The sequence below is a fragment of the Elephantulus edwardii genome, unplaced genomic scaffold (genome assembly GCF_000299155.1).
Source record: "Elephantulus edwardii isolate Elephantulus edwardi_28Jun2011 unplaced genomic scaffold, EleEdw1.0 scaffold00157, whole genome shotgun sequence".
Lineage (NCBI taxonomy): Eukaryota > Metazoa > Chordata > Mammalia > Macroscelidea > Macroscelididae > Elephantulus > Elephantulus edwardii.
The window spans coordinates 6,003,115-6,021,345 of NW_006399907.1; the positions used below are offsets into that span (position 1 = coordinate 6,003,115).

General features: G+C 43.7%; 1 protein-coding gene and 1 pseudogene across 2 annotated transcripts in view; both read right to left on the minus strand.

Annotated features, from left to right (window-relative positions):
• Positions 1-8,612, minus strand: part of TMTC1 (transmembrane and tetratricopeptide repeat containing 1) — a 477,484-nt gene extending 468,872 nt beyond the window's left edge. Inside the window, exon 1 of one of the 2 annotated variants that reach the window (XM_006895074.1) lies at positions 8,257-8,612. In XM_006895074.1, coding sequence (XP_006895136.1) covers positions 8,257-8,561 — 305 coding nt within the window. In that variant the 5' untranslated portion in view covers positions 8,562-8,612. The remainder of the gene's footprint in view (positions 1-8,256) is intronic. The other variant, XM_006895075.1, reaches the window with a different exon arrangement.
• A 7,369-nt stretch (positions 8,613-15,981) lies between these two features.
• Positions 15,982-16,440, minus strand: LOC102850071 (annotated as a pseudogene).
• Between the last annotated feature and the right edge of the window lie 1,791 nt (positions 16,441-18,231).

The following is an 18,231-nucleotide window of genomic DNA, read 5'->3' on the forward strand; positions in this document are numbered from 1 at the left end:
CCTGGAGTTTCAATGCTGAAGCATTCTATAGGCAAAATATTGAATGATGCAAGAGACATTAAAAGAAGATGGATGGAACACACAGAGTCATTGTATTATAAAGAACTGGTTGACTCTGAAATATTTCAAGAAGAAACCAGGACAGGAGAAGACGCCCTGGATGAGATGGATTGACACAGGACAAAACTGTGGCAATGGGGGCAAGTGTGTCCGAGATGCTGAGATTGGCTTACGTTAGAGTAGGTTTCAGAGCTATTGCTCATAGAGTTGCTCTGAGTTGTATTTAACTTGATGGCACAAAACAACAGCAGCATATTATCAAAAGCCAATGGTAATGAAGGGAAAAGTTCAAGCTGCAATGAAGACAATGGCAAAAAATAAGCCCTGGAAATCTATGGAATACCAATTGACATGTGTGTAGCCCTGGACATGCTTACCAGTCTGTGCCAGGAAATCTAGCAGACAAATACCTGGCCAACTCACCAGAAGAGATCCACATTTGTTCTCATTCCCAAGAAAGGTGATCCAGCAGAATGTAGAAATTATCAAAGAATCTTTATCAGAGCTGGTCAATAAGTCTTTCTCCTGTCAATTCACTTGATATGAAATGGTTCTCCCAATAACCTTTCAGGGGCTTTTTCTCAATGACAAAAGGAAAAGAAGTTTGGGGGAGGGGAGGGACAGGAGGGATCAAAACCAAAATCAAAGCACCTCTTAAAATAAATACGAGTATAATTCAAGGAAAGTGATGGACATCGTGCTTGGGTTAACAGTAGAACTCCATACAGACTATGGCATTAGTACTCCCCTATGTTTGAGTTTGTGTTGATTCACTGTATAGGGTGACTTAACAGTTTTCTCCTGATTTTACAGCTACAAATAGATGATGGTCAGTGAAGGATAAAGAACTAAAAAGGGTAGGGGCGGGGGGGAAGGTTACTGCTACAGATTAAATTTTTACAGATTCTGCTCTACCATAGACCAAAAATATTCCTGTGTGCCCTTGGAAATGATCTGATGAAAAGACTGGATATAAGTTTGATTAGAAATATAAATTAATATGCAATTTAAAACTACAGCAAAGAACATAAAACACCATGATTTTTATCAGTTAAGAGTTTGACCAGAAAAGCAGAACCAGCAGGGGGGATGTGGATGAGAAATTTACTACAGGGACTTGACCTTTCACAACCAAGAGATCCACAGAGCCAAACCAATGCTGCTGCTTCAGCATCTGGGACAGAAGTCAAAAGGCTGTGAGGCAGGCAGTGGGGAAGGAGACTGCATGGACTTGAATTAGCACAAAGCTGGAACCCAGGAGGAAGAGCTGGAACACATAGCTGTTTCTCACTATCTCTAAGGCTCCAGCTTTAATGATGCGAGCGGCTTGCCAGCAGGCTGGCATGCTTCCCCACAGAGCTGCACACACACCTGCACCAGGCTTCCAAGCAGCTGAAGGAGCCACTACAACACACCAACAGGAAGCTGGTCAGCGTATCTGTGACAATCTCCTTGCGTTGCTGTCGTCCTCTGTCTATACCAATCTTCTGAGGGAGAATGTGGCCACTTCACTTTTACCTTCCAAGCAGTGAAGAAATTTCTCTTGCTGCCAATCCTTAAAACAAAACTAAATGGAAAAAAAGGAATTCTAAGAAACACGTCATTGTGCCCAGCTAAACTAGCATTATTAACCAAACCACTGGTAAACTGCCCACCATCCACTGTCCTGCCTTCACAACTGAGTGAAATTAGGTCCTCTGATAATTCATTTCCTCATTAATATTAACCTATTCTTTATTTCAGTAAAATAGACAGTGGTATCTTTGTATATAAGTAGCAAGCATTGTGCAATGGTCGATTATCATTAAGAAAATTCTTCACTCTTAGTATGTGTGGCACTAAAAGGCTGCAAGTTAATAAAATTACTCTTAACAAAAAATAGGTTTGATTTCTGTTCTGAACAGTCCCTGTGAAAATGATGAAAAGACAAGCTAAAGAGTAGAAGAAGATATTTCCCAACTATATATCTGACAACAACAACATATCTGACAAAGGTCTTGTAATCTAGAATGTATATAACTCGACACTCAAATGCAAAAAAGGAGAAAATAGAAAATGGGCAAACGCCACAAAAAGATACTTCAGAGAGGACAATATATGGAGGGCAAATGAAATGAGCACATGAAAAGATGTTCTCCATCATTAGCTGTTCAGGAAATACAAATTAAAACTAAAATGAGGTATCGCTATGTACTCTTCAGAATGACTGTAATAAAAAATAGTGACACTCCCGAAGGTAGGCAAGGATACAGAGAAACTGGATTACTTATCCATGGCTGGTGAGATTTCTGGAAAATAGTTTGGCAGATTCTTAAAACTCTAAACATGCAACTACCATATGACTTAGCAATATGACCTGGGCATTTATCCCAGAGAAATAAAAACTTATGTTCACAGAAATCTGTACATGAGTGTTTATAGCAGCTTTATTTGTAATAGCTAAAAACTGGAAAAAATCCAAATGAAAAAACCAAACACACTGCTCTCAAGTCGATTCCAGCACACAGCCACCCTCTAGGAGGCAGTAGAGCTGCCCCACAGGGACTCCGAGACTGTCAGTGTGGAGCTGTGCAGATTGTCACACAGTTCTTCCACACCGCGGCTGAAGAGCTCAAACTATCAAACTTTCAGGTAGCAGTCAGACATCGTGCTGCTTGGCTGTCTATTCAACCGACATGTCTTTAAATGGTAAACCATAAAACAAACAGTGGTACAGTTATTCTATGGAATACTCAGTTCTAAATAACTCATTGCCTTCGAGTAGGAACCAACTCATAAATGACTCTCCAGCTGATTTTCAGAGACTGACTAGTCAATCACACAGACATAGAATGTCCATCTCTCTGCTGACAAGGAGCTGGAGCATCGCAACTACCAGAGACGTGCGGCCTTTAGGAAAGCAGCACAACTCCCTATAGACTTTACCACCAGAGCTCCCCGTAGTATTCCATGGAATAATACTCAGTCATAAACAAGGATGAATACAGCAAATGTACTAAGGGACTCACCAGAGAATTAGGCTGAGAAAATCCCTATTAGCAGCTTACATACTCTTTGATTCCACATAAAGACATTCTTGAAAAAGTACAATTGGAAAAACAAAGGATAATGATAGGGAGGGTTTGAGGGGGATAGTCTGTGGCTATATAATAAGGCAGCAAGAAGGATCCTTGCACAGGAAATGTTCTACAGTGCTGTAGTGCTAGCAGAAAGCTAAAAGGCAACCGAATTTCAGACTCAATGTTGTTGTTGTTGACTGGTGACTCCTAAGGACCCTAGGAACATAAATATGAACCTTGCTCTATCCTACACCATCTTTATGATCCTCCACACGCTCAGGACTATTGCTACAGTTACAGCATCAATCCACCCTATTGAGCATCTTCCTTTTTTAATCTGACACCTTTCCTAATATGATGTCTTTTTCCAAGGACCAGTCACAACCTCCTGACAATATGCCCAAAACATGTGAGATACAGTTTCACCATCTTTGCCTCAAAGACACCATGTTGGCACAGAAGTAAATACACATACAAAAGACAAAGTGCCTCTAACACTGGTAAAATCCTAAATAAAGTCTGCTGATTATATCGATGTCAATATCCCTTCTGTAATACCACTGTTTAGTTATAAAAAATGTTATCACAGTGTGGGAAATGGGTAAGAGGTATAAAAGACCTCTGTATTATTTGTCATAGTCACATTAGAATGTACAAATACTCAAGAGAAAAAGGTTTTTAGGAACTATATTTAAAGTCTCAAAGATCCTTGCTCAAACAAGCATGACTTCAATCTATTTAGCTAATGGTGTAATGTCTTGCCATCCTTCTGTGCATGATGTCATTCTTCAAGGACTGGTCTCTCCTGGCCACATGCCCAAAGTGAGACAGAGCTTCAAAATCCTAGCCTCCAAGATAAACCTTGGTTTCACCCTTGGTTTCCAAGAAAGATCTATTTGTTTTTCTTGGCAGTCTGTGGTATGTTCAAGACTCTTCTCCAGCACCACAACTTGAAGGCATTGATTCATCTGTCATTTTTAGTCATTGTCCAGCTCTCTGATGCATAGTAAGTAATTGTAAAAATCATGGCCTGAATTAGGCACATCTTAGTCTCTAGACTGTCATCGCTGCATTTCAGTACTCTGGAGAGTTCCCTGACAGCAGGTAACATCAACTGTTTACTTTATTAAAAATTGTTTCTCTTCTTGCTTATTTTGAGTTTAATTAGTTATTCATACATATGCATTTGGTCAGTAGTGTGGGGCTGAAATCCCGTTTGAAAGTCTTCTGCAGCAGGCAGATTTTACAAAGGTTTGTTTGCTGGTTCTGGTGAGGATTATGGTGGAATGTTTACTCATCAATGGGTGTGAGTTGATTTGATTCGGCCTCCTATTTAAAAATGCATCTGGGCCCTTGGGCCTGGGCCATTGTCAGACTTATTTTTAATTGATTTTGGTCAAACATTCTTCTAAGTGGCATCGTACTGGTCTGTCCATTTGGTGAACAGAGGTAACTTGTGGTTGCTGTGATGCTAAACACTTTGACACTGATGTGTCAAATGTGATAATGGTTGCCCATGGTGGACACTGTTTGGTGGAGCTTCCTGATTAATACAAGCTTGGAAGCAGGAGTGGCAATCCACTTGAAAAACAGTTTGCCTCTAGAAACTCTATGAATATGGAGAAACTGTGAAAGTTATACAAGCGTTCAGGTCTTTCGTTCATAGGGTTGCTGAGGCATCTATCACTTGGCCCCTTACAACAACAATAACAATGGTTACATGGAAACCTGATGGCACAGTGTTCAGGATAACTGAAAGATTAATAAAGGTTGATGGTTCGAATCCATCAGCTACTCTAAAGGAGAAAGGTCAGGTAATCTCTTCCTACAATGATTTCATTTTGGAAACCCAATGGAAGGTTACCTCGAGTCAGAACCTACTTGACAGTAGTGAGCAAAGTTTTGTTTTAATAGATACACAGTTGGGAGCTCTGGTGCCTCTGTGGGTAAGGCACTGCAATACCAACCCAAAAATAAGAGGGCTGAACCCATTAGCTGCGCCACAAGAGAAAAATGGGTAATCTCCTCCCGTGCAATTCACAGCCTCTGAAAACCCATGGAGGGGCAGCTGTGAGTCAGTTAGCTCCCAGTTGACTGGAAATGAGAAAGAGAAAAAGAGAGATACACAGTAAAGATAATAGAGATACACAGTAAAGATAGTTCACATATTTAACAAAAATGCTACAAGTCTATTTCTGTTCAGTGACCATATAGTAGAACACAGAAGGGTTTCCAAAGCTGTAAATTTCAATGGAAGCTGACTGCCACATCTTTTCCACAGAGAAGCTGCTGGGTTTGAACTGCATGTCTTTTGTTAGCACCCACTCACTAACTATGCCACCATAACTCCTTCTACATTTAAGGGGCCTCCTCAACTGTATTTTCAGTAACTACCTAAGGAGAAGGGAAAAAACAAAATCCCCACAAAGACCTTGGCTAATGCTTGGGTCATACTTAACTGTTCAAAGATGTTTTAACTGTAACAACTTTAGAGTTGTTTAAGTGTAACTTTATCAATGTCCTTGGTAACACAGATTCAGCTTTACACTACAGCACTAAAAGGCTTAGTTTTGACCCAGGTGACCACAAGGATAGCTGCCCAGTCTTATCTAACACAGTCCACCTCAGTACAGAAAGAGTCCTTAACTTTCTCTTTTTGAAAAGGTATGTATGTCCACTTGCAATTCCATGCTCTTTAGATTTATAACTCAATATTCTCGAAACAAAATTTTAAAAGTTTATCTTACCTACAAAAGATACAAAACGAGAAGAATGTGTCTCACACTCCAAGCTCCGCTTTGGAATCAATGATTAGCACAAATGAACAGCTCCCCCTCAACCTTCTTCTCCTTTGTCCCTCCTTCTACCAAAATAATAGCAAAGTAAAAGCAAACAAACAAGAAAACCCCTGCAAACCCACTGCTGAGTAGAGTCCTACTCAAAGCAACCCTGAGGAACAGAATTGAACTGCCCTAAAGTGTTACCAAGACTGTATACTTTTCCTGAAGCTAATTGACACCCGTTTCTCCAGTGGAGAAGTTGGTGGGTTTCAGCTGACCAACTATCAGTGAGCAGCAAAGGGTTTAACTACTGTGAATCAGAACTTCTTGTTCGGCCAAATCCATGTTATTTTTCTCCTTCCTCTCTTCCTTTCTCCAACCTTTTCTAACTACGACCCTGGCCTGGTCTGCTATCAAGAACTGAAAACTCTTCCCCATCATCTACTAAGTGAGCCCAGATACTTGACACTGAGCTTTTTGGCATACTTATTTATTGCTTGCTATGCATCTGAAAGCTAAACAAAACTAGGGACGACAGAAGAATTGATGCCTTTGAGTTGTGTTGCTGAAGAAGAGTACTGAGCACATAATGGACTGCCAAGAGAACAAATAGGTGTGTCCTTGACAAAGAGAAACCAGGATGCTCCTTGGAGGCAAGGATGGTCAAATTCCACCTCATATACTTGGGGCATGTTGTCAGGAGGGCCCAATACTAGGAGAAGGACTTCATGCTTAGAAGGGTGGAGAATCAGCTCATGAGAGGAAGACCCTGGATGAGATGGACTGATACTGTGACTGTAGCAGTAAGGTCAGGTATGTCGCTGATGGTGAGGCTGGCTTAGGACTTGGCAAGGTTCAGAGCCACTGTTCATGGGTTGGTAGGCCCCAGTGCAGCACATAACAACAACATTCACAGAGCAGGACTAGGAGAACTTCCATGGCTGTCAGGTTCAGCAGACCACAACACACACTTGCATACATTAAATTAACTACTCTCTTCCCACATGGAGGATTTATGGCAAGTCTCCAAGTCAAACATCTATTATTTGTGGGATCCGAGTAGATTTTCAGGGAGGTTTGGAGAACTCAAAGCATTGAGCAACTGCTTCACTCGCTAAGATCTTTCAGCTCAAACCCAGGACAACTTTAAACGCAGGGAAAGGTTGCAAAATGCTGTTTTCTCGATCAAATATGCAATTTCTACACCCTCTTAAAACCTTAAACTTTCAGTGAAAGATTTAAGTCAAAAGTCCCTGAATTACTGCCGACTGTTCCGGTTCCCTATTCTAAATCATCAGAACCACCTGTCAGGAGAGCGTGCCCTCTTGGCTGAGGCAGGTTTCTCAAACATCCAACCTAGTCTCGAATGATCATGACCATAAAAGCAGGTTCTTATTACACCCGCTGGAAAAGGCTTAAAAACGCCAATAATGGTTCAGCAGCTTTGTCCCGCACGTTATAAAGGGCTTAAATCCTGAGACAAATTATAAAAGGCTGAGTCAACCTAACGATGGATGAAACAGCACTTCTCGCCTATCACTCTCCCTTTTCATTTGGTGCTAGCGCTCTTTTAAATTCAGAAAAACACTCCTGCATACAAAACCTGGCGTGCCCTCGCTTCCCCTCACACTTTATTCACACCAGAATGCTGAATCACGACTCTGAGGTTATAAAAGAAAAACTACTTCATCTGGGACGCCAGGATCCCCAGGAGATTACACGCTGCTGCCTTTCTTTGCCTTTTTCACCTGCGTTAAATGCAGATGCCGGGCGATCTGGGCAGACAAGAGGGGGCCTGCGTACAACCAAGGGGCAGAGGGGGTAGAGAGCGCGTGTTGTGTCCCCTGCTGCTCCCCAAACCCACTCGCCCTTGGTGGCTCAGAGTTCCTGGCTCCTGTCGTCCAAACGTTACTCTAAAGAGTGGCTCCCCATTTGCAAAGCTGCCTCAAAATCTCTGAGACATTCCCAACTTGGAAGTAACCCCGCCATCATCATCATCACCATCACCCCTTGGAGGTCCAGGGGCCTGCGCCTGTCCCACTTGGCCGCCCTCTGTCAGAGGTGTGTGGAGGCGACTCCTCCGGACGCCTCCCAGCCAGCCCGGGGAGAAACGCTGGCCATGAGCGCAGACACTTGAGAAACTAGGTTCCAACTCCCCAGCTCGTGCCTCTCGAGCCGGCCCAGGAGCGCAGGGAAGCGGACAGAGGACCAGGACCCAGAATAGAACAGGGTGGGCAGCTCACAGAGCAGAGAGGCTTGGGGAGAAGAAGGGGCAAAAAATGAGAAACGATCTCCAAGCCCAAACAGCAACTTCTACCGGCTTTGGAGAGGCAGCAAGAGCGAGGCAAGGGACTCACTTGAAGGTGAGGACACAGAGTGGCCGATAAGACTTGTGGCTGGTGTTCTCGGCCATGCCCTTGCCCCAGAAGTCGTTGGCGAAGATGCCCCAGCCGAGCGGGACGTCGGGCCGCACGTCGGGGTTGTTCAGGATCGCCCACACGTCGTCGTGCACGAACTCGCCCTGCAGGGAGTTGCCATAGCACAGGCAGCTCGCCCCGGCCAGCAGCGCCGCGGCCCCAGCCGGCTCGAGCCCGCAGCCCCGCCGCCCGGAAGGCGCGCGGTCCCCGCCGCTGCCGCCTCGGGCAGAGGTTGTCACCACCATCGCGCCGCCGCCACCACCGCTGTCCAGGCTTCTCTCGGGTGTCTGGCATCCTCCCCTCCCGGGGCCCCGGCGGCGTGCAGCAGCTGCCCAGAGATGGGCTCAGGCATGGTGCAGCGGCTGCAGGACTCGCCGCTGGCGCCCTGCGCTCTGCCGCCGTCTGCGCCGCCGAGTTGGCCCAGCTGCAAATAAACAGCCGTCCCCCCGCCTCCCCGGCCATCTCCACCTCCTCCGCCCCACTGCGCATGCCCTGCTCGCTCTCGCCTCCAACCACCCCCACCCCCCAATCCCGGGACTGGCGCGGGTATCCCCGCACACACCCCAGCGCCTCGCGGCCCCGCGCCCACTCGCCGCAGCGCGCCGCCCGCAGGCGCACGTGGCCAGGGGCGGCGGGAGTTTGCGCGCAGATGGAGCGCTGGTCGCGGCCGTGAACCTGCTCGGTGGAGGCGGAGAAAAGGCACCCCGAGATCCCACCTGGCGTGTTGGGCTGTGCTCTTCCTCCCATTCCACCTCCTTCGCTTCGGGCGGGCACTTCTGGGCCTTGTGCCCAACCCCTACTGCCAGCCCTCCTAGAGAAAGGAAAGTCTTCAGCTTCCCTGGAAGTTCTCAGCTTTTCAGCACCCCGGACAACAGCAGCCGCCTTGGCGCCAAGGAGGATGCTCTCGGGCTGTGCACCCGCGCCCGCGCCTGTCGCCCCATCTCTAATCCTGACCTGGGGTTTCTCCCACCTGCCCCACGCTGGCTGGGAGGACAGAAGCCGGTGACTCTTGAAACAGACCTCAGGGAAAGGAGTTTACAAAAGCACCTTCCCTGAAAGCCTGCAGCCTTTCCCGAAAGGTCCCCGGGCCAAGGACTTCCTGCCCGCCCTTCCCGGGTTTGTTCTGAGCCGCCACGCGGGCTGTTTTCCTAAACTGCCTCTTCCTCTGCCTGCACCGAACAAAGTTCAGGTTCAATTTTATATTTGGGTCCCGGGATTAAATTGGTTTCTAAACATTTCTCTGTGTTGTATTTGATATATACTCTTGGGACAATCCGAGAGATACAGAACATACTCCCTTTTTTCATCTCATTTAAATGGATCCCCTGGGTCAGAATATTATGTCCTGGGCTTCGGATGTGCTTGAACTATTTGTTCCTGTGCTCTTCTCGCTCCCGCCTCCACCCTCTAAACGCTGGACCATAAAGCAGATAATTTGTCTTTTGCTTCAACACAACTTCCCTTTCTAAATGGTTGTTTTCCTTCTTAAAATGCTAGGTATAAAATATAAGTAAATTCCATGTCCCAGAGTGGTGAATATTGGAATTTCTCCTTGTTTGAAAATGTGTTAACTCTTTCTGACTTCTTATTTTTGTAGGTGCATGGAATTAGACACATTCAAATAGAAGAATTTAGATTACAAATTAAATCGTTTTATTCTCATCCACCCCAAATCCTTTAAAAGTAATTGTCTTTAAAAAATTATAAAAGAAAGTGCTCTCATGAGAGTGAGCATTTGTGTGGCTCTTCACTATGCAAATTTACTACCCAGAAAAGATTTTCAGATTGCATATGTGAGCAGATGACATCCAGTGAATGAGACAAATGGATTGCAAATTGGGCTGCACTTCACACATTTTTCACTTTTTTAAAAAAACTTTAAAATTAGTGGCTGAAAAGTGAACGTTTAAAATCTAAGCCAGAAATGTTTTCTTCAAAAATTTCTCACCCTAAATAGTTTTTCTATGCGGGCTCCACATAGGTGAGACAGCCATTCCCCTCCAACAGTATACTCCATCCTTTCCTCTTTCCCCAGATACTAGCACAGGTATACCAGGATCATGTAGATCATTGTAGTGCAACCAGAACCAACTCACAGCTGGTCCTCAGATGGGTTTCCCAAGCTCTAAATCACTTAGGAGACTGCCCATTTTAGTGGATTTCAAGTGGCATGCATGACCTCTTGGATAGAATACTTTGATCTACATTATGCTGCATAATGTGTTGAGAACCAAAGCTGCTCATATTAAGGGTATCTTTCTTTGTAAAAGAACAACAACAATAACACCCCCCCCCACACACACACACACACACACAAACACCCAACCAAGCCACTGGGAAAAGAAGAAACTCCATTGGCATCCAGTCAATTCCAACGTTATGGGACAAGTCACTTTTATAGAAGGACCCTCCCTGCCTATCCCATTCTAATGGAATTCTTTTCTTTTTTAAATAAACAGTGACACAGTTCAACATAATAATGAAGAGAAGGGCCTGAATGCTCTGAGGAAATAACCAAGAGGGAAATAGATAAACCTCAAAGTCCTTTTCCAGGTTTCTGAGCACAGGTTTCAGTCAGCATTCCTCTGAGTTCACTGGAGTTGGTATTCTATTTAATTCTGAGGATGAAATCAGCATTAATTTAATATAAAATACTAAGAGCCCTTAAGAAACTAACAAGTCAATGAGTAAATACCTTTTTAAAAAAATCATCTGCAGTTTTATCACATCTCACTCTGTGTAAAAGGAAAAATAGTGTAAAAATACTTAGGTTAGGGAGAAGTTTACATTGATATGCCAACCTATCATCCCTCTGCTTCACTCTTAAGGTGACTAAATCAAAGGGCCCAAAAGGAAATTAGATTTAATTCTTATTACCTAGTCTCTGATTATTTTAAGGACTTCTAATTAGAGCAGTAATACCACCTAAGCCACCTTTTGTCCACTCAGAGCAATTTAAAACATCAGTTATTACATAAGTGCCTCTCTGAGGCTCATGCAGATTGTCACTCATGTAAATTAGGATGGGTCATATCCCTGAAAGAAATGAGGACAAAACTAAAAATAAAACAAAGTAGATATCCTGTCCACTATGCTTTTAGTCTATTTAGGTACAGTCTGTACCCCCGTTCAATGGAAAGATTTAAGGTCACAAAGTCTGAAAGTCATCAAAAGTATTGATAACATAATTTCACAAAAATGTAAATTTGGTGTCTACTTCAAATCTACAATTAGCACTCTTGGTGCCAGCATCCAAGAAATTAAAAGACAAATTGCACTGGGAAAGTTTGCTGTCAGAGACTTCTCCAAGGAACTGAAGAGCAACAATGTCAGTCTGGAGACTAAGGTATACCTGACACAGGCCATGGTCTTTGCAATTACTTGCTATGCATCAGAGAGCTGGTCAATGACTAGAGATGATAGAAGGTTAATTTATGCCTCTTAGCTTTGGTGCTAGAGAAGAGTATTGAATACACCATCTTTGTTCTAGGAGAACAAACAAGTTCACCCTAGAGAGGATAAAGCCAGGATGCTCCTTCGAGGCAAGGATTCTGAAGCTCTGTCTGACATACTTTGGACATGTTGCAAGGTGGGATCAGTCTTTGGAGAGAGACATCATGCTTGGAGGGTAAAGGGACAGCGCAGGAGAGGAAGACCCTCAGTGAGATGGATTGATTCCATCACTGGGGTTATGGGGATAGGGGTGTCAGAGATAATAAGATTGGCAAGGGATAGAGCAGGGTTTAGGGCAGTTGTACATAGGGTCACTATGTAACTTGAGCATATAACAGCAACAACAGAATATCCCACCAGAGCTCCCTATTCCATTTTATAGATGTGCCAAATTTAGCCTATTTCATCTTATATAGTTTGGCTAGATAAATGGCTTGAAATTTATCTGTGTTGGAGGAAATAGTGTATAATGTACAAACTCGGGGATTTTTAATAATTTTATTACTTTCACAATTTTAGTCTCATATGTGTAAGGAGCTCTGGTGATCTAGTGGTAAGAAGCTGGACTGCAATCCCAAGGGAAAATGGTCCTAACTCACCAGCTGCTCCACAGGAGAAGGATGGGCAATCTCCACCCAGGTGATTGACTGCCTTTAAAAACCCACTAACGGGTCAGTTATGGGTCAATTCTGACTTGACAGTGCCCAATAACAACAGGAACAGTTTCATGTGTGTTGAGAGAAAACTGTCAGGCGGCCTAGTGGTAAGAAGCTAGACTGCAATCCCAAAGGCAAGCAGTTCAAATCCACCAGCTGCTCCCTGGCAGAAGGATGGGAAGTTTCCTCCCATGTGATTAACTGCCTCTGAAAACCCACTGGAGGGTCAACTACAGGTCAGTTCTAACTTGATGGCACACAACAACAACAACAACAAGAAGTCATTTTCTGAAGGGAGCACCAGTGGCCTAGTGGTAAAAAGCTTGGCTATAATCCCAAAGGCATGCAGTTAGAATCCACAAGTTGCTCTGTGGGAGAATGGGCAATCTCCTCTCATGTGATTAACTGCTTCTAAAAATTAGCCAGACGGTCAGCTATGAGTCGGTCCCAACTTGACAGCACACAACAGTAACAATAATCATTTTCTGAGGAAAGTCTGGTGGTTAGTGGTAAGGGGTTCCTTCCTCCAACCCAAGGGGCACAATGCACGATGGACAACATGCCTATTCAGCCACTGACCCAGGACCACAAGCCATTCAAATGCACTAGTTGCTCTGTGAGACATAGAAGGATAGTCTCTTCGCTTGCAGTTCCCTGCCTCTGAAAACTCACAGAAGGATCAGCTACAAGTTGGTTCTGACCCAAAGGTTCCTGACAATAGAAACAATCGTTTTTCTGGACATTATTGCCTAAAAGAACACGACTGTCCTATATTTCAATTTTTATTTCTATTCTTTACAAACCTATCACAAAGCCAATCTCAATGCCTAAGACAAAACACCATAAGGCTGAGGATGTCATTTTAAAACACAAACTGAGGGAGTTCCATAATTGTCAAAACCCAACCCACTACTGTCACATCGATTCTAGCTCACGATCAGCCTTCATCGGTTTTCCAACACTATAAAAATTGTAACAGGAGCAGATGATCTCGTCCTTATCCTGCACAGTACTTGGTAGATGTGGACCACTGACCCTACTATATGTCCTCTTGATGTCTTGATTCCCTGGCAAAGTAGAATCTCCTGAGATTCCAGATAAAGGCAGATCTTCAGCATTTTGATGTCCAGTCTTGCTCTGTATTCAACCACACTCTCACACATCACTTTCTTCTTATCTTCTTTGGCCCCTGGAGCTCTTCTTTGATAACAGTCTAACGAGCAGCACTGCCAACCTGAAAGCACATGGTTCAAATCCACCAGCTTCTCCAAGACAGAAAAATGGACACTCTTCTCCTGTGCAATTAAACTGCCTCTGAAAACCATCAGAGATGATTCTGACTGAACAGTGCATAACCACATCATCAACCTCCTCTATAACCATAGCTTCTTCATAGAAAGCTCCTACCACATTTTAACAGTATTCAAAGCTGCTGTGTACTCTAGTTCAAGGAATCAGTGGCCCTTTGGTTTCCAGTGACACTCACAAAGTTTGATTTCTCCCTGTCAAACATCTTTAACATCATGTAGTTTGATGATCTTCCATAATACACCATGTATTCATTGTGTGCATCAAATCAGAACATTATCCTGGATAACAATCATGCCATGTTTAGCTCAAGCTTCAGAGCATGCCTTCATAGAGCCTTGTAGCCCTGTAGCTGATGAAATGTTCTACTGTTAGGTTTTTTTAAATTCTTTATAAGATTATCTTTGAAACACTGTTTTTAAGTGAAAGATGACAGACAAAGGAATGTGTGTGTGAGCAGAAGTAATATGATAAGGCATGTTCACAAGCACACACATAAACATAAACACAAAGGGCACAATGCACAATGGACAACATGCCTGACTCAGTACCGGATACCAATGCTGGACAGTCTGAGATGACATACACTCCACAGGGGTGGCTTAATTGAAGAGTATGCATGATGGGGAACTAGTAGTCTCAGAACCATTAAGACAATTCTCTACAAACAAATCTAGAGATTCAATAAATCTCAATAAAAACCTCAAGAGGGTCTCATGAAATTGATGGTTTAAAAAAATTGTGAAAATGTACCAAGAGCCAGAAAAGCTAAACCAATTATGAATAAGAGCAGAACTCCCTACCAGAATGAGGAAAGTATATAAAACCTTTGTAATTAAGATAGCATGGTATTGGCACAGATATACACAGATCCACACTAGACAGTCACTGAATTTATCTCACACCTATCAGTGTAAGATAAAAGATAATCTTTCCAATATGGTTTGGAAGTATGAACTATTGATCTGGATAAAAATGATTTTTAGTCTCTGTTTCAGAGAATTAAATGAATCAATTCTAGATAGACCACAGAATTTAATGCAAGAGCCCATACATTAACATTCCTAGAAGATAATATGAGAAGCTATTTTTATGACTTTTGGGAGGACAAAAACTAGAGTGAAAGGATGTTACAAAACCTCAAAATTCACTACCTTTGCTTTATCAGGCAACAAAATCCACAGCCATCAAATTCATTGTGATTCATAGTAGTTCATAGGGTTTCCAAAATTAATCTTAACAGAAGTAAACTGCTTCCTTTCTCAGCTGAGAAGGACCAAGTGGTTGGTGGATTCAAACCAACAACATGTTGGTTAACAATCCAACTTTTTTTATTGTTTTTTAAACAATCTACCCCTTAATATGCCATCAGGATTATTCAAGCAACATCATTATGTTACTATTGTTATGTGCCGTCGAATCACTTGCAACTCATAGCGACTCTATGTACAAGAGCCCTAAATCCTGCTCTGTCCTATGCCAAACTCACTGTCTCTGACACACCTACTCCACTGCCCAAATCACATAATTTATCCATCTTATCGAGGGTCTTCCTCAGCTGCACCATCCCTCCACTCTCCCAAACATGATGTCTCTCTCCAAGAACTGGTCCCTCCTTGCAACATGCCCAAAGTATGTCATCATAGGTGGAGTAAAAATTCAAGTTGTCAATGAGTACATCTTATTTGCGTCCAAAATAAACACTCTTATCAATAGCAATTAGGATATCAGGAGATGCATTGAACTGGGAAAGTTTGCAGATGAGGATCTCTTCCACATATTGAGAAGCAATAATATAATTTTGGGCACTAAGGTGCACCTGACCAGGTTACTATGCTTCTGAGAGCTGGACAACAAATAAGGATGACAGAACAATTAATGCCTTTGAACTATAGTGTTGACTATCCCACGGGCTGCTAAGAGAACAAACAGGTATGTGTTAGAGAAGGTGCAGCTAGAGTGCTCCTTGCAAAAAAAAAAAATGATAACACTTCATCTCACATATTTTGAGCATGGATCATAACAAACTGTGGCTGATTCTAAGAAGAATGGGAATCCCAGAACACTTGATCGTTCTAATGAGAAACCTATACTCGGACCAAGAGGTAGTCGTCAGAACAGAGCAAGGAAACACTGCATGGTTCAAAATTGAGAAGGGCGTACACCAGGGATGTGTCCTGTCTCCATACCTTTTTTTTTTTTTTTGGAAGATGTATAAACTATTTATTAACAGATGAAGCCTACAGACTTATTTCTTCTTGGACACACCCACAGTACGGCCCCGACGGCCAGTGGTCTTGGTGTGCTGGCCTCGAACTCGAAGGCCCCAAAAGTGGCATAGCCCTCTGTGGGCACGGATCTTCTTCAGTCGCTCCAGGTCTTCACGGAACTTGTTGTCCAGACCATTGGCCAAAACCTGACTGTATTTCCCATCCTTCACATCTTTTTGTCTGTTCAAGAACCAGTCTGGAATCTTGTACTGGCGTGGATTCTGCATAATGGTGATCACACGCTCCACCTCCTCTTCAGTAAGCTCTCCTGCCCTCTTGGTGAGGTCAATGTCTGCTTTCCTCAACACCACATGAGCATATCTTCGCCCTACACCCTTAATGGCAGTGATGGCAAAGGCTATTTTCCGCCGCCCATCGATGTTAGTGTTGAGTACTCGCAAAATGTGCTGGAACTTCTCTGGGATCACTAGAGACATGGCGGCGGCAGCAACGGCGGCGTGTAGGCCTCTGGTGGAAGAGCTCTCCATACCTTTTGAATCTATATGCAGAACAGATTATCCACAAGGCTGGGCTCTATGAGAAGAAATGTGGCATCAGGATTGGGGGAAAATCTATCAGTAATCTGCGTTAACAGATGACACAACCCTGCTTGCTGAAACGGAGGAGGGCCTGAAGCGCATGCTGCAGAGGGACAAGGACTGCAGCCTCCAATATGGATTGAGGCTCAATGTCAAGAAGACAACGATTCTCACCACTGGACCAATTGGCAGCATCAGGATGGATGGTGAAGAGATTGGGATTGTTCACAGCTTTAGTTTGCTTGGCTCCACAATCAACACTCTGGCACCAAGTAGCCAGGAAATTAAAGGACGTATTGCCATGGGAACATCTGCTGTTAGGTACTTCTCCAAAGTACTGAAGAGCGATGGTGTCACTCTGGAGACGAAGGTGCATCTGATACAGGCCATAGTCTTTGCAATCACTTGTTATGAATCAGAGAGTTGGACAATGGCTAGGGAGGATAAAGAGAGAATTGATGACTTTGAGCTTTGGTGTTGGAGAAGAGTATTGAGGGTACCATGGACTGCTAGGAAAACAAACAGGTTCATCTGGAGAGGGTTAAACCGGTCGGCTAATAGGAGGCAAGGATTCTGAGGCTTCATCTGACGTACTTTGGACATGTTCTAAGGAGGGACAGGTCCTTGGAGAGGGACATCATGCTTGGGAAGGTGGAGGGATGGGGCAGGAGGGGAAGGCCGTCTATGAGGTGAATTGATTCAGTGACTGGGGTAATCGGGATGGGTGTTTTGGAGACAGTGTGATTGGCACAGGACAGAATAGAGTTTAGGGCTGTTGTACATAGGGTCGCTATGAGTCGCAAGTGACTTGACAGCACATAACAACAAAAACAACAGCCAGAGAGGCTACTCCATGGAGAAAGACATCATGTTTGAAAAGGTGGAGGGACGTGGAAAGAGAGGAAGATTCTCAACCAAGTGGATTGATACTGTTAGTGCAGCAATGGGCTCCAGTGTGTCAGATATGAAGGATGACATAGGATAGGACAAGAGTCAGATCTTTTGGTCACAGTTATACTTGATATGAGTTTTACTGAACTTGAAAGCACCTAATAACAACAATAACATGCAACATATCCAAAGTATGAGAGACAAAGCGTTGCCATCCTTGCCTCCAAGAAATACTCTGCCAATATTTTTCCCAAGACATATTCTCACTGTTTTGTTTTCTGGTTGTTGTGTACCATCAAGCAGGAACCAATTCATAGCTGACCCTCTGGTGGGTTCTCAGAGGTAATTAATTGCACATGAAGAGATTTCCCATCTTCCACCCACGGAGCAGCTGGAGGTCTTTCAGTTTTCAGTGCAGCTTCTTACCATTAGCCCACCAGAATTTTAGGTGCTGTTTGCTTGGCTGCAACTCAAAGCAACCCCATGATCTACAGAATAAAACACAGCCTTGTGGGATCCTCACAATCACTGCTGTGTGTGAGCCTACTGTTGTGGCAAATGTGTCAGTCCAGCTTGTGAAGGGTCTGCCTCTGTATTGTTGACCCTCCTCTGCAGTACCAAGCATCGCGGCTTTTCCCAGGGACTGTCCCCTCCTGAGAACATGTCCAAAGTATGTGAGATGACACCTCACAATATTTTGGCTATACTTCTTCCAACCATTAATGCCTTTGAATTGTAGTGTTGAAGAAGAATGCTGAATATACAATGGGCTGCCAAAAGAACAAACAAATCTGTTTT